This window comes from Scyliorhinus torazame, chromosome 21 (assembly GCF_047496885.1).
Source record: "Scyliorhinus torazame isolate Kashiwa2021f chromosome 21, sScyTor2.1, whole genome shotgun sequence".
Classification (NCBI taxonomy): Eukaryota; Metazoa; Chordata; class Chondrichthyes; order Carcharhiniformes; family Scyliorhinidae; genus Scyliorhinus; species Scyliorhinus torazame.
The window spans coordinates 121,202,886-121,216,967 of NC_092727.1; the positions used below are offsets into that span (position 1 = coordinate 121,202,886).

Here is a 14,082-nt window from a genome sequence, read left to right on the forward strand (position 1 = left end):
GGCAAAACATCAAACTTTTAACTTAGTTAAATATATTGTGAATACCCATATTAAATAGAATAAAGCAGTCCAGTTAACCTGCAGAATACATTTATCACAGATGTTATCCAGAGGAGGCCATTTGTCAAAATGTGGGGCTTTCTTCATTTCTTTTGCTCTTTCCACCACCCATTACATCTTATTTAAAGAGACAGAATAGAAGGCAACCAAGTGAAACAGTGAAAGACTGTGTGTCTGCCAAGTGGAACTACTTGAATATTGACACAGTAATTGAGGAGATATACACTCAACTTGCTCTCTGTCTTCCTATTTTTACAGTTTCATAAGTTTGAGAGACTTCCTTCATGCGCGAGTGAGGATGGTTAACATCAACGGGTTATTTGACTGTTGTGGAAATTGCAGTCAAATATGACTTTGTTCTTATCAAACGCCCACCCAGATGGATGCCCTCCAAGAGGTACCTATGAATAGCAAGGAAGAGCACTGGCTGACACTTACACTGCTAAATCCTAGGGCGGTGGGGCGAGCAGTGTCCCAGATAGGTCAGCTAACTCAGCATGAAAACACAAATCAGCTAATGAATAAATCAAAAGTAATGTTTTAAATGAATAATCAGGGTTATAACAAGTCTATAAATTATTGCCACTCACAGCATAAAACAGCATGTTGTGTTTCAATGTTGATGAGGTGTCATCCTTCCCGGAGAGTACAAACTGCGTGATCAGTTCATAGAGTGGAACTAGAGTGGCAGGAGGATCAAAGAGCGGGATACCTGTTCAAAAAAATACATTGGTCATTGGAAGAAAGTGGAAAATCACATGCCTTCAGATAGTGAACTTGTGATTCTTCAATTAAGTTTGTGTATTGAACATAATGGGCACAAATCCAAGTTCCGGCTGACTTTTGAGCTAAAAGTGCTATAAAACTGTATACACTATCCATTCCTTTCAAAACGATCTTGGCGAAAATGTTACAGTAAATGCTCAGCTCTTCCTCTTCCTGACTGAACATCGGGCTGCAGCTGGATTGTAATTTTATTTTAAAAGATTTCCGAGATGGCGTCTGAGCGTGGCAACTCTCTGTGAGCTCGCCCCTGTGGATCCTCTTTCTACATCTTAGTTGTTATAGAATTATTGTAGTATGTCCTATGTATTTATGTATGGAGCAATCTGCCAGCACTGTGAGCAGAATACTTATACTGGATCTCAGTACACGTGACAATAAATAAATCAATCAATCAAATCAAATACATAGACAAAAACATAGTGCAGAAGGAGGCCATTCGGCCCATCAAGTCTGCACCGACCCACTCACTTCCACCCTATCCCCGTAACCCAATAACCCCTCCTAATCTTTTTGGTCACTAAGGGCAATTTACCATGGCCAATCCACCTAACCTGCACGTCTTTGGACTGTGGGAAGAAACCAGAGCACCCGGAGGAAACCCACGCAGACACAGGGAGAACGTGCAGACTCCGCACAGACAGTGACCCCAGCGGAGAATCGAACCTGGGGCCCTGGCGCTGTGAAGCCACAGTGCTATCCACGCTATGTTGAGACTACTATAGACAGTAATCTATTTCTGCCAATAGGGTGCAATAGAAACATGTACTTAATAACTTGGAGACTTCACTACTAGATGGCGTGAGGATGCTTTGTAAAATTTCGCAGTAGATTGCGAGTGTCCAAAGTCAACAGTGTTAAATTCTGCTTTCAAAACATTTTAAAACTCAAGACTATGATTTAGACTGTTTGATCCTGGACAAGGGAAACAGAACTGATTCAATTTAAAAATCCAATCTTACCCTGCCCAAATTACTCTCTCTTAGAAAAATGTGGGGCATAACCCTTCTACTTTCTTGTCTCCATGGCTGCTTTGCACACATGCACCTGGAAGAGAGTCTGGGTGGGGTCCTGGGGGACACAATTCTGCTCCAAACCAAATTTCAAACAGAGATCAGAAGCAGGAGCCCTGGGATGACTTTACTTTTTAAAACTCTCCCTAATCTGTGGGCACCGAGTTCAATTGCTCTTCCCCAGCTGGGATCAGCTAACCCAACACTGGAGTCAACCAAGCCGCTCTTTAGCAGCTCCTGATCTTTCTACCACTTGGGGGACTGAGCCCCAACCTCTGAAATTCCTTCCCAAAGTCTCTCTACATCTCTCTCTCTCACTTTTAAGATACTCCATAAAACCTCCCCAATCTGCCCTAATGTCCCCTTTTGTGGCTCAGTGTCACATTTTAATTGATATTGTTTCTGTGGCATAATTCAAAATGCTAAAGGCACCTTATAAATGAACGTTTTTATAAACAGAGAAGCTGCTGCAATATCAGGAAAAATACCATAAAGTGATATCTCACAACGTCTTGAGTTAATGAGCGATCTACAAAACTAAGAGCATCACAGTGAAACTTGAAAAACAGCACACTGCACTGACAGTAGAGATTTGATCAAGTCTACAGGAAGTTCTTAAAACTTCCATTCTTTAATGTTGCTAAATTTTAACAAGCTGGACTATACAAAACCCTCCAGGGCGAACTTTAAGCTTTGATTGCACCTTGCAGCAATGTTTCTCACACACCAGGTGCAGGTAAACTAACCTAAGAAGTTCTGAAGTTTCTGAATGCAAAAAGCTGATATAGGAATTGGCCGTGGAAATTTTAGGAAGAAACAGGCTGGAAGGTCCACACTGTTGGTATTAGTCACAGAAGAGAAGGTAGGTGTGCTGGAAGAGAAACAAAAAAAGATTACTACACATCTACTCAACAGTCAGGACGCAGAGTCAGATTTATCTGCGGAATTTCAGAGCTCAAACTGTAGTGTTGTCAGGAACCTTAATTAACCTCTCAGTAACAAAAAAAGAGGAAATATTTTGTTTCAGGCATAATATTAATTCTCTGCTGACATATTTATTGCAGGACACCCTTAATTTATCATCTCAAATTGATCCCAATGCTATCACCATTACACATGCTTTTGCCAGCATTTAGGTGCCAGTTTGGCTCAGTTGGTAACTCTCCATCACTAAATCAGAGGATTGAGTTCAGGTCTCTGAACCATTCTATGGGAGTGCTGCGTTGTCGGAGATGTGGTCTTCCAAATAAAATACCAAAGCAAGGTCCCCTCAGCCTGTTCTTATGGTTCAGGTGAATGGCAAAGATTGAACAGACTGTTCCTCCAGTGCCCCAGCCAACACTCACCCCTCAACCAGCAGGCATGAAAAACAGATCAACTGGTCATAAGTTCACTTGCTGCCTGGAAGTGTTTGCCTTGGCAAAAATGACTACCGTTTCCTCCATAGCAATGGCTGCACATGATAAAAGCGCTATGAAGCACTTTGGCATCACTTGAGGATATAAGCTACATTGTAAATGCAAACTCCTTCTCTACTTCAGCCTAGCACTGCACTACATAAAAATACTAAATATTGAAAAAGCTATCCCTACAAACTAACTGACGAGTGAACATTTTTAACAATAATTATGGCAAATAAAAAGCATTGAGTTGTGCAACAGGCATTCAATTCACTATTACTTGGTGGCACTGGGAGTTTTGACATAATCTAGCATCATGTACAAGATGATATAAGCAAAAGCCTGGGGATTTGACTAAGTTTCTCTTCTTATTTAAGGAATGGCGTAGCGATCCCTGCTGATGTTAATGCTGGACAAGTCATATCCCAGAGTGAAACCTGGCTTGAAAGATCCTAACTGGTTTTTTTTTAGAAACCATGGAATGAAGTTTTTTGAGGGGGTGACCAAGAAGGTAGATGAGGGCAGTGCAGTAGACGTTGTCTACATGGACTTTAGCAAAGCCTTTGACAAGGTATCGCATGGTAGGTTGTTGCAGAAGGTTAAAGCTCACGGGATCCAGGGTGAGGTTGCCAATTGGATTCAAAATTGGCTGGACGACAGAAGGCAGAGGGTGGTTGTAGAGGGTTGTTTTTCAAACTGGAGGCCTGTGACCAGTGGTGTGCCTCAGGGATCGGTGCTGGGTCCACTGTTATTTGTGATTTATATTAATGATTTGGATGAGAATTTAGGAGGCATGGTTAGTAAGTTTGCAGATGACACCAGGATTGGTGGCACAGTGGATAGTGAAGAAGGTTATCTAGGATTGCAACGGGATCTTGATCAATTAGGCCAGTGGGCCGACGAATGGCAGATGGAGTTTAATTTAGATAAATGTGAGGTGATGCATTTTGGCAGATCGAATCAGGCCAGGACCTACTCAGTTAATGGTATGGCGTTGGGGAGAGTTGTAGAACTAAGAGATCGAGGAGTACAGGTTCATAGCTCCTTGAAGGTGGAGTCGCAGGTGGACAGGGTGGTGAAGAAGGCATTCGGCATGCTTGGTTTCATTGGTCAGAACATTGAATACAGGAGTTGGGACGTCTTGTTGAAGTTGTACAAGACATTGGTACGGCCACACTTGGAATACTGTGTGCAGTTCTGGTCACCCTATTATAGAAAGGATATTATTAAACTAGAAAGAGTGCAGAAAAGATTTACTAGGATGATGCCGGGACTTGATGGTTTGAGTTATAAGGAGAGGCTGGATAGACTGGGACATTTTTCCCCTGGAGCGTAGGAGGCTTAGGGGTGATCTTATAGAGGTCTATAAAATAATGAGGGGCATAGATAAGGTAGATAGTCAACATCTTTTCCCAAAGGTAGGGGAGTCTAAAACTAGAGGGCATAGGTTTAAGGTGAGAGGGGAGAGATTCAGAAGGGCCCAGAGGGGCAATTTCTTCACTCAGAGGGTAGTGAGTGTCTGGAATGGGCTGCCAGAGGTAGTAGTAGAGGCGGGTACAATTGTGTCTTTTAAAAAGCATTTAGATAGTTACATGGGTAAGATGGGTATAGAGGGTTATGGGCCAAGTGCGGGCAACTGGGACTAGCTTAATGGTAAAAACTGGGCGGCATGGACTGGTTGGGCCGAAGGGCCTGTTTCCATGCTGTAAACTTCTATGATTCTATGATTCTAAGTTACAGTGTCGGCTGATGAACTTTTAACACAATGAATAAAATATTTATTAAAAACAAGAAAAATTAATTATATTACACCAGACAAAAAAGGTTGAAAAGATCTCAATAAAAACTCAAGATGACAATTCAAATTCCCACCATTCCACAATTCACATTCCTGCATTTCCTTTACACCAGGAAAATCTTTAGGGACATAAACTAGTGAAGAGTTATCACTAGCTTGACACAAACATCTTCTCGCTTGAGACGGGCACAGTTGCAAATGGTTTTCTTGCACTGAATTCCTGAGCATTCATTCAATGCTTTTCATCCAACTTGCATCGCTCCCCGAGACACCCAAACACCCTATGCCCATTCTTTCCTCAACGGCGGAGCAAACAAATGAATTCCCTAAACTCAGTTTTCGAGACGCAACTCTCCTCAGCTGATCACTTTACTGAGTCCGACAACTGATTATTCACTGAACTACTGTCCCAATAGCCTTGAAGGGTTTATTCTCAGAGGGCTGAAAATCCTTGTCTTCACTCTCCGCCACACACTGAGCACTCCCTTTCAACTCCTGTCTTTTTCTGTGCCTGTGTCATTGTTTCACTGTCACTGGGCAATAATAAAACTTTTTTTCTACTACTATTAACCCCCCCCTCCTCTCCAGTGCCCCTCCCCCCTCCCCCAAACCCATATAACCCATCAATCCATCTCTTTAACTTCAGGGTAGTAAACCACAAACAACCTAAATGAAACTGAAACTGTTTCACTTATTTAGTACACTTATACATTCAACTTAAAAATTATACAATGTTCATAATGGTCTAAACATTGAGTGCCGATTTTAAAATAATTCCTGTATCAAATTATGCAAACAAGTGTACAAAGCATATAGAATATAGATCACCGTGAGATATCAAGGCATATTACACAAAATCACCAAAACGAAATACAGGTTTAGTCACTCACACGATGATTAATTTATGGTTTGTTACTGAGATGTTGCAATCTTTATCAGCACACCCGCTTGGCAATTAGCGAATCAAAAAGTCTCTTCCTGCAGCTGACGACAAGTTTAATGTTAGTTTGAAGGTATTGCGGCCTTGTACCAAAACTAATATATACCGGAGTTAAGGTTTGGCCTCCAGTCAGACCCATTCCCTTGTTCTAAACCTGTAGTCCTGCAAGTTTATTTCTCTCAAGTGCCCATCCAATATCCTTAGGAAATCACCTATCATCTCTGCTTCCACCACCCTTGTAGGCCACTTGCTGCATTAAAAGTTATCTTGTCCAATGCCTTAAATCTGTGTCTCCTAGTCCTTGTGTTAGGCCACACTTGGAGTATAGTGTTCAATTCTGGTCGCCACACTACCAGAAGGATGTGGAGGCTTTAGAGAGGGTGCAGAAGAGATTTACCAGAATGTTGCCTGGTATGGAGGGCATTAGCTATGAGGAGCGGTTGAATAAACTCGGTTTGTTCTCACTGGAACAAAGGAGGTTGAGGGGAGACCTGATAGAGGTATACAAAATTATGAGGGGCATAGACAGAGTGGATAGTCAGAGGCTTTTCCCCAGGGTAGAGGGGTCAATTACTAGGGGGCATAGGTTTAAGGTGAGAGGGGCAAGGTTTAAAGTAGATGTACGAGGCAAGTTTTTTTTACGCAGAGGGTAGTGGGTGCCTGGAACTCGCTACCGGAGGAGGTAGTGGAAGCAGGGACGATAGGGACATTTAAGGGGCATCTTGACAAATATATGAATAGGATGGGAATAGAAGGATACGGACCCAGGAAGTTGTAGAAGATTGTAGTTTAGTCGGGCAGCATGGTCGGCACGGGCTTGGAGGGCCGAAGGGCCTGTTCCTGTGCTGTACATTTCTTTGTGCCATCAACTCATGTGAACAGCTTTCCTTTTTCTACTCCTGTCACAATCTTGTCAATCTCTATCAAATCTCCCCTCCCTCCTTTGCTCCAAGGAGAACCTCCCCAGTTTCTGCAACCTAACCTTGTAGTTAAAACCCCTAATTCCTGGAATCAGCAGTAAATCTCTTCTCATGAACCCTTGCATCTTTCCTAAAGCGTGGTGACAGGAATTGGATGCAATAGATTATCATAGAATTTACAGTGCAGAAGGAGGCCGTTCGGCCCATCGAGTCTGCACCGGCTCTTGGAAAGAGCACCCTACCCAAGGTCAACACCTCCACCCTATCCCCATAACCCAGTAACCCCACCCGACACTAAGGGCAATTTTGGACACTAAGGGCAATTTATCATGGCCAATCCACCTAACCTGCATATCTTTGGACTGTGGGAGGAAACCGGAGCACCCCCAGGAAACCCACGCACACACGGGGAGGATGTGCAGACTCCGCACAGACAGTGACCCAAGCCGGGAATCGAACCTGGGACCTTGGAGCTGTGAAGCAATTGTGCTATCCACAATGCTACCGTGCTGCCCTTATATAGCCTGGTTATAGCTTCACCAAAGCATTATAAAGGTTCAGAATAACTGTCCTGCTTTAGTACTCAACTTTTTTATTTACTTATGAAGCCCAAGATCCCGCATGCTTTGCTATCTATTCTCCCAATATCCTGCCACCTTCACCTTATATTTGCGGAGTTACCAACCTATAGTTTATGTTGTAAGTACACATCGATGAGGACAATTAATAGTGTATGTTTGGATTGTTGTCAATCATTGCATAGCCATGTTAGGAAAGTCCATATTAACACTGTACATGAACAATTACTTACAAACTAGTGCTTAATGAACAAGGATTACTTTGAACCCATTCACCAGCAGCAAGTTTTCTTACCCCTTGTTGTCTGTGGGATGGGAGCCAGTGATCAGGGGAGCTATAGGCAGCTTACACATTGCTGTGGGGCCCTCAATCGTTACAAACACATTCATGCCCAAGGAACGGGGAACTGCACAGGAAGAATAAAAAGAATTAGCTGCAAAACTACAACAGGACAAAACGGAAAATAAACAGAAGTGCAGAATTCCTGCTACTTAACATTTGTTACCTATAAAATAGCATGAAATAAAATAATATATGGGTCTGACTGTATCACAAGATGAAAACATTTAAACTTCATACGCTGAAGCAGCTTATAATACTCACCCAAACCTACATATCAGTCTGAAAGGAAAACTTTCCAATTCTGTTTTCTCGAGTCTGCAACTTCTAGAATGCTATCTGGTATTTTCACTTTTTAGAGGATGGAATTATGATTGTTGTTTCTGATTACTTCACTGGAATTCGAATGTCTTGCCAAAGTTACAACAGTCAGCTAACTGACATAGGATTACTTCAGCATAATCTCAGTCTAACACAGTCTAGCTACCTGGGCGGCATGGTAGCACAGTGGTTCGCACTGTTGCTTCACAGCACCAGGGACCCGGGTTCGATTCCCGGCTTGGGTCACTATCTGCATGGAGTCTGCACGTTCTCCCAGAGGATTTTCTCCGAGTGCTCCGGTTTCCTCCCACAGGTTCCGAAAGGCATGCTTGTTAGGTGAATTGGACATTCTGAATTCTCCCTCTGTGTGCCCGCACAGGCGCCGGAATGTGGCGACTAGGGGCTTTTCACAGTAACATCATTGCAGCGTTAATGTAAGCCTACTTGTGACAATAATAAAGATTATTATTAATCCAATAATATCAGGTGCCCACAATGGTGGAATAGATGGTATGGCCTCGGATATCAGTCTGCCCTACATTGTCAAAAGCATGGGACATGGGCCAAACATAGGTGGAAAATATACACAGTTCCATTACTTTTACATGGAATTAGATGAATGTGTGGAACAGGCTTCCCAAATATGTTGATCTTACAGGAGAAATGGTCAAATATTTCAAGGAGTAGGCAATCAAGCAGTATCAGCTTTATTGGTACCAGCTAGAAAACTCAATCGTCTCACAATACTGAGTTCCTTCCAAAAAAATAACCTGTATTCCAACTGGAGATGCACATACAGTCTCCTTACTTACGTCGAGGGTTTTTGTAAAAGTTGTCAATTCTATGATAGAATAAATACAGACACCATAATACGAACTACTCTGTCTAGTTTCTCCTTGGGTTGGGTGTAGAGATACAAGAGCTAAGACATCAACAAAACTTTAAAATCAGGTTCAAAATGGACAAAAAACTAAATTGTACGATCTCTTTGTCAGCTGTTACGTTTGATTCAAAATGGAATCTGTGGAAGAAACTCCCCTCCCATCTGTCTTAGCTTTGCAGTCTGCTAGATAACAAAACAGATCCTGGGCACACATTAACATTACAACTGGACTACATGAACAAAATTACCAAGAACTTAATTTATCAAGAACTCACTGTCCTAGATGTAACACATCACATTTTCTGCCTCAGCCATTAATTTTCTACTGACAATAAGCATACCATTATTTTCATTAAGGTTCAGAGATGCACCAGTTCCTTCTTCAAACAGATCATAAGGAGAGATGTAGTACTTTAAGTTCATTAAGTGTCCTATAAAATCAAGCAAAGATATTTTGGTTCAAAACAAATCTACCATTAAAGAAACTGGTCGGAACAAAATTGAAAGCATTGGAAATACAAAGATCAATCAGTGCCTGAAAGAGAAAGATAGCTTTGCATGGTATCTTTCATCTCTTTTATTGAAGCGTTTCATCTAAATATTAACCTACCTCTCACTCTCTGAGCTAACGTACAGGGCAGGAAATAGAGCGAGATGCTGCAGAGCTACTGCTGCTATCTTAACGTGAATCACACCTTCCGGGGGAAGTGGTGTATGGGGGGGAGAGGAGAGACAGAGTGTCTAGCCAGCACGGTAGCCTTGTGGATAGCACAATTGCTTCACAGCTCCAGGGTCCCAGGTTCGATTCCGGCTTGGGTCTCTGTCTGTGCGGAGTCTGCACATCCTCCCCGTGTGTGCGTGGGTTTCCTCCGGGTGCTCCGGTTTCCTCCCACAGTTCAAAGATGTGCAGGTTAGGTGGATTGGCCATGATAAATTGCCCTTAGTGTCCAAAATTGCCCTTAGTGTTGGGTGAGGTTCCTGGGTTATGGGGATAGGGTGGAGGTGTTGACCTTGGGTAGGGTGCTCTTTCCAAGAGCCGGTGCAGACTCGATGGGCCGAATGGCCTCCATCTGCACTGTAAATTCTATGAAATACCATTGTGGTGGCCGGGGAGTTGGATGCAGGGTAGGACCTATGGCAGGACTGATAGCAAATAGTCTGTCTTACAGAAAACAGTCTATTTAAGCAATACACTACTGCAAATGGTCAATTTACTCAGCAGAGTCTGGACAAACTACAGCAAACAGAACTCGTGACCAAAACTACAGCAAGCTCACCCAATAATAATGGTGGTTTCTCCAGCAGAATGCAGCGAGGATAGGTACAGATACAAATTTTGTGTGTAAATGTCCGTCCGCAGCAGCACAGTCACCAGGCATGATTGACATGGGCATATCGTCGTTACTATGTAGACGAGGTGAAGGACGTTAAACTAAAATTTAAAAGATGACTAACTGTTCTGAGACTGCCAGGGGTTTTACAAAGTAGCGCAATCTAATTCCATTGCTGCAATTGTTTCAGTGATGTAACACAAGTTAATATCGATCGCCCTCTCATGTCTAGATACTGTCCTGAAATACACACAGGTCAAATATCGAAAGTAACATACCACCACTCCTCGGGGTAAGATAACCAACACTTCCTTGAAGTATTGTATCAAGGTTACTTGCATTTGTCGCTAACCTACAAGATGAAGAACAAAGAGAGATCTTATGACAGGATTACAAAACGAATGTTGCAAACTAACACATTTCTAATTAATCCTCACAAGCACTTTCTGAATTTTTATCACTTCCCCAATGCTCCCATTTGGTGCATTTATAAACAATGAAGACCCTGTTTATGTATCCAGCCCCCTTGATAGTTTAGTCAATTTATTGAGTGAGACGCTAACCACAGGCACCAAGAATGTCCCTGTTCTGATACATGGGACTGCAGGTGCACCACATGAGTGAAATCAGTGACTTCCGGTTGTGGCAATGCGGAGCTAAGTCGCACATTCGGTGGCTCCCGCAAAAACAGACTTTTGGGCTCTTTTCAGGGCCCCCAACGGCACTTTTTCGACGTTTCCCGGTGTGGTAAGGAGTCTATAACAGCTCCCCATCAGTAGATGGCTTCAACTAGGAGCGGGGCGACAAAAAAGGTGGTGGTGGACCCGAAGGTGCGAGGGAAGGAGAACAAAATGGCGGCGGGCGGAGACCAGGCAGCGTGGATGCAGTGGGCGGAGGAGCAGCAGGAGGGTATCCAGCGCTGCCTCAGAGAGATTAAAACGGACCTGCTAGAGCCGATGGAGGCTTCTATTGATAAGCTGCTGGAGACACAGATGGCCCAGGGGGTGGCGATCCGCGAGGCCCGACAAAAGATCTCTGACAATGAGGACGAGATCTTAGGCCTGGCGGTAAAGGTGGAGGCGCACGAGGCGCTCCACAAGAAATGGCAGGAGCTGTTCGAGGAGATGGAGACTCGGTCGAGGCAGAAGGATCTGCGGATTCTGAGCCTGGGGCTGGAGAGGCCAGACGTGGGGGCCTATGTGATCACCATGTTGAACTCGCTGATAGGAGCGGGGTCTTTCCAGGGGCCCCTGGAGCTGGAAGGGGCCCATAGAGTGCTGGCGAGGAGGCCCAAGGCTAACGGGCCTCCGCGGGCGGTGCTGGTGAGGTTCCATCGGTTCGTCGATCGGGAGTGTGTGCTCAGGTGGGCCAAGAAGGAGAGGAGCAGCAGGTGGGAGAACGCAGACGTTCGGATATATCAGGACTGGAGTGCGGAGGTGGCGAAGAGGAGGACCGGGTTCAATCGAGCGAAGGCGGTGCTGCACAGGAAGGGGGTGAGGTTTGGCATGTTGCAGCCGGCGCGACTGTGGGTTACCTACAAGGACCTGCACCATTATTTTGAGTCTCCGGAGGAGGCGTGGGCCTTTGTTCAGGCCGAGAAGTTGGACACAGATTGAGGGTCGGGATGGGCGATTGGGGACTGCGGTTTATATGTTATGTTTATTTTTGTTTCGGGGGGGGGGGGGGCTTTGTATTGCTCCGGGTTTCTTTTTCTCTGTGTTTTTCTCTTTCTGGTCGGTGAGGGTGGCTGGGGCGGGTTGGGCACTGTTTTGGTTGGGTTGGTCGGGGGTGCTCTTGGAGGGGGGTAGGTAAACGGAACGGGGGGGGGGGGTGAGATGGGGCCCCGCCGGGGGGGGGGGCCTTGTCAGGGGTGAGGGGACCGGGCCTGTAAAAGGAGCTGCATCAGAGGTGGCGGGGCCTGGTAGGTGGAAAGCGCGGGCTTTTTCCCGCGCTGGAGACTGGAGGGGGCAGGGCTGGGAAGCGAGGGTTGTTACCCGCGCTTAGAACGGAAGGGGGAGGGGGAGAGCCTATGGATGGGGACGGGAGAGGAGGGTGTGCCACACAATGGGAGGAGTCGAAGGAGAGGTGGGAGTGGCCGGGGTCAGCTGACTTGCGGAAGTGCAATGGGGGGGGGGGGGGGGGGAGTAAATCAGCTAGGATGGGTCCTTGCTGGGGTTGGGTGGGGGGAAATCGAGTTGCTGCTGCTATGGTCAAGGAGGAGCTGGAGCGAGTGGGGGGGGGGGGGTCGAGACGGGGGTATGCCGCTGTGGGGAACGGGCCGGGTGTGGGGTGCGGGCGCGTGGCTGGCCGAGGAAGGGTCATAGCTAGTCGGCGGGGCGGGTAGCCCCCTGACCCGGCTGATAACCTGGAATGTAAGGGGACTGAATGGGCCGGTTAAGCGGGCCCGCGAGTTCCCGCACATGAAGGGGCTCAAGGCGGATGTGGTTATGCTTCAGGAGACACACCTGAAGGTGGCAGACCAGGTAAGATTGAGGAAAGGGTGGGTAGGCCAGGTGTTTCACTCGGGGCTGGATGCCAAAAATCGAGGGGTGGCGATCTTGGTGGGAAAGAAGGTGTCATTCGAGGCGTCGAGCATTGCGGCAGATAATGGCGGTAGGTACATAATGGTAAGTTGCAGGGAGAGAGGGCGGTACTGGTCAATGTGTACGCCCCGAACTGGGACGATGCAGGTTTTATGCGGAGTATGTTGGGTCGGATCCTAGACTTGGAAGTGGGGGGCCTGATAATGGGGGGAGACATTTACACGGTGCTGGATCCGGCAGTGGATCGCTCCAGGTCTAGGATGGGTAGGAAGCCGGCGGCGGCTAGAGTGCTGAGGGGGTTTATGGACCAGATGGGAGGGGTGGACCCTTGGAGATTTGCAAGGCCGGGGGCTAGGTAATTGTCATTCTTTTCACATGTCCATAAAGCTTATTCAGTAATTGACTTTTTCATCTCGAGTAGGGCGCTGTTAGCGAGAGTAGAGGATACTGAGTATTCGGCAATAGCCATTTCGGACTACGCCCCGCATTGGGTGAACTTGGAGTTGGGGGAGGAGAGGGACCAGCGCCCGCTGTGGCGCTTGGAGGTGGGGCTGTTGGCGGACGAGGAGGTGAGCGAGCGGGTCCGTGGAAGTATAGAGAGGTACTTGGAGACCAACGATAACGGGGAGTTCCGTGTGGGGATGGTATGGAGAGCACTGAAGGCGGTGGTGAGGGGAGAGCTGATCTCCATTAGGGCCCACAAGGGGGGGGGGGGGGGGGGGAGTTGGTGAGGGTAGACAGGAGGTATGCGGAGGAGCCCGAGGAAGGATTGTTGAGGAAGAGGCGTAGCCTCCAGGCCGAATTCGACCTGGTGACCACCAAGAAGGCGGAGGTGCAGTGGAGGAAGGCCCAGGAAGCGATTTAAGAGTATGGGGAAAAGGCACGCCGGATGCTGGCGCATCAGCTTCGGAAGCGGGACGCAGTTAGGGAGATCGGGGGAGATAAGGACAGGGGAGGGAGTGTGGTGCAGACATGTGGTTGGCATCAATGGGGTCTTCAGGGACTTTTACGAGGAATTGTACCGATCCGAGCCCCCACAGGAGGAAGGAGGGATGGGCCGCTTCCTGGACCAATTGAGGTTTCCAAAGGTGGAAGAAGGACTGGTGGCGGGATTGGGGGCCCCGATTGGGCTGGAGGAGCTGATCAAAGGGATAGGAAGCATGCAGGTGGGG

General features: G+C 46.4%; 1 protein-coding gene across 1 annotated transcript in view; it reads right to left on the minus strand.

Annotated features, from left to right (window-relative positions):
- med1 (mediator complex subunit 1) overlaps positions 1-14,082 on the minus strand; it is a 53,675-nt gene that overhangs the window by 12,735 nt on the left and 26,858 nt on the right. The window contains exons 9-13 of the mRNA XM_072487425.1: positions 10,646-10,719; positions 9,378-9,467; positions 7,788-7,899; positions 2,603-2,727; positions 651-772 (exon numbers count right to left, since the gene is read on the minus strand). Of these exons, the coding sequence (XP_072343526.1) occupies positions 651-772; positions 2,603-2,727; positions 7,788-7,899; positions 9,378-9,467; positions 10,646-10,719 (523 nt within the window). The remainder of the gene's footprint in view (positions 1-650; positions 773-2,602; positions 2,728-7,787; positions 7,900-9,377; positions 9,468-10,645; positions 10,720-14,082) is intronic.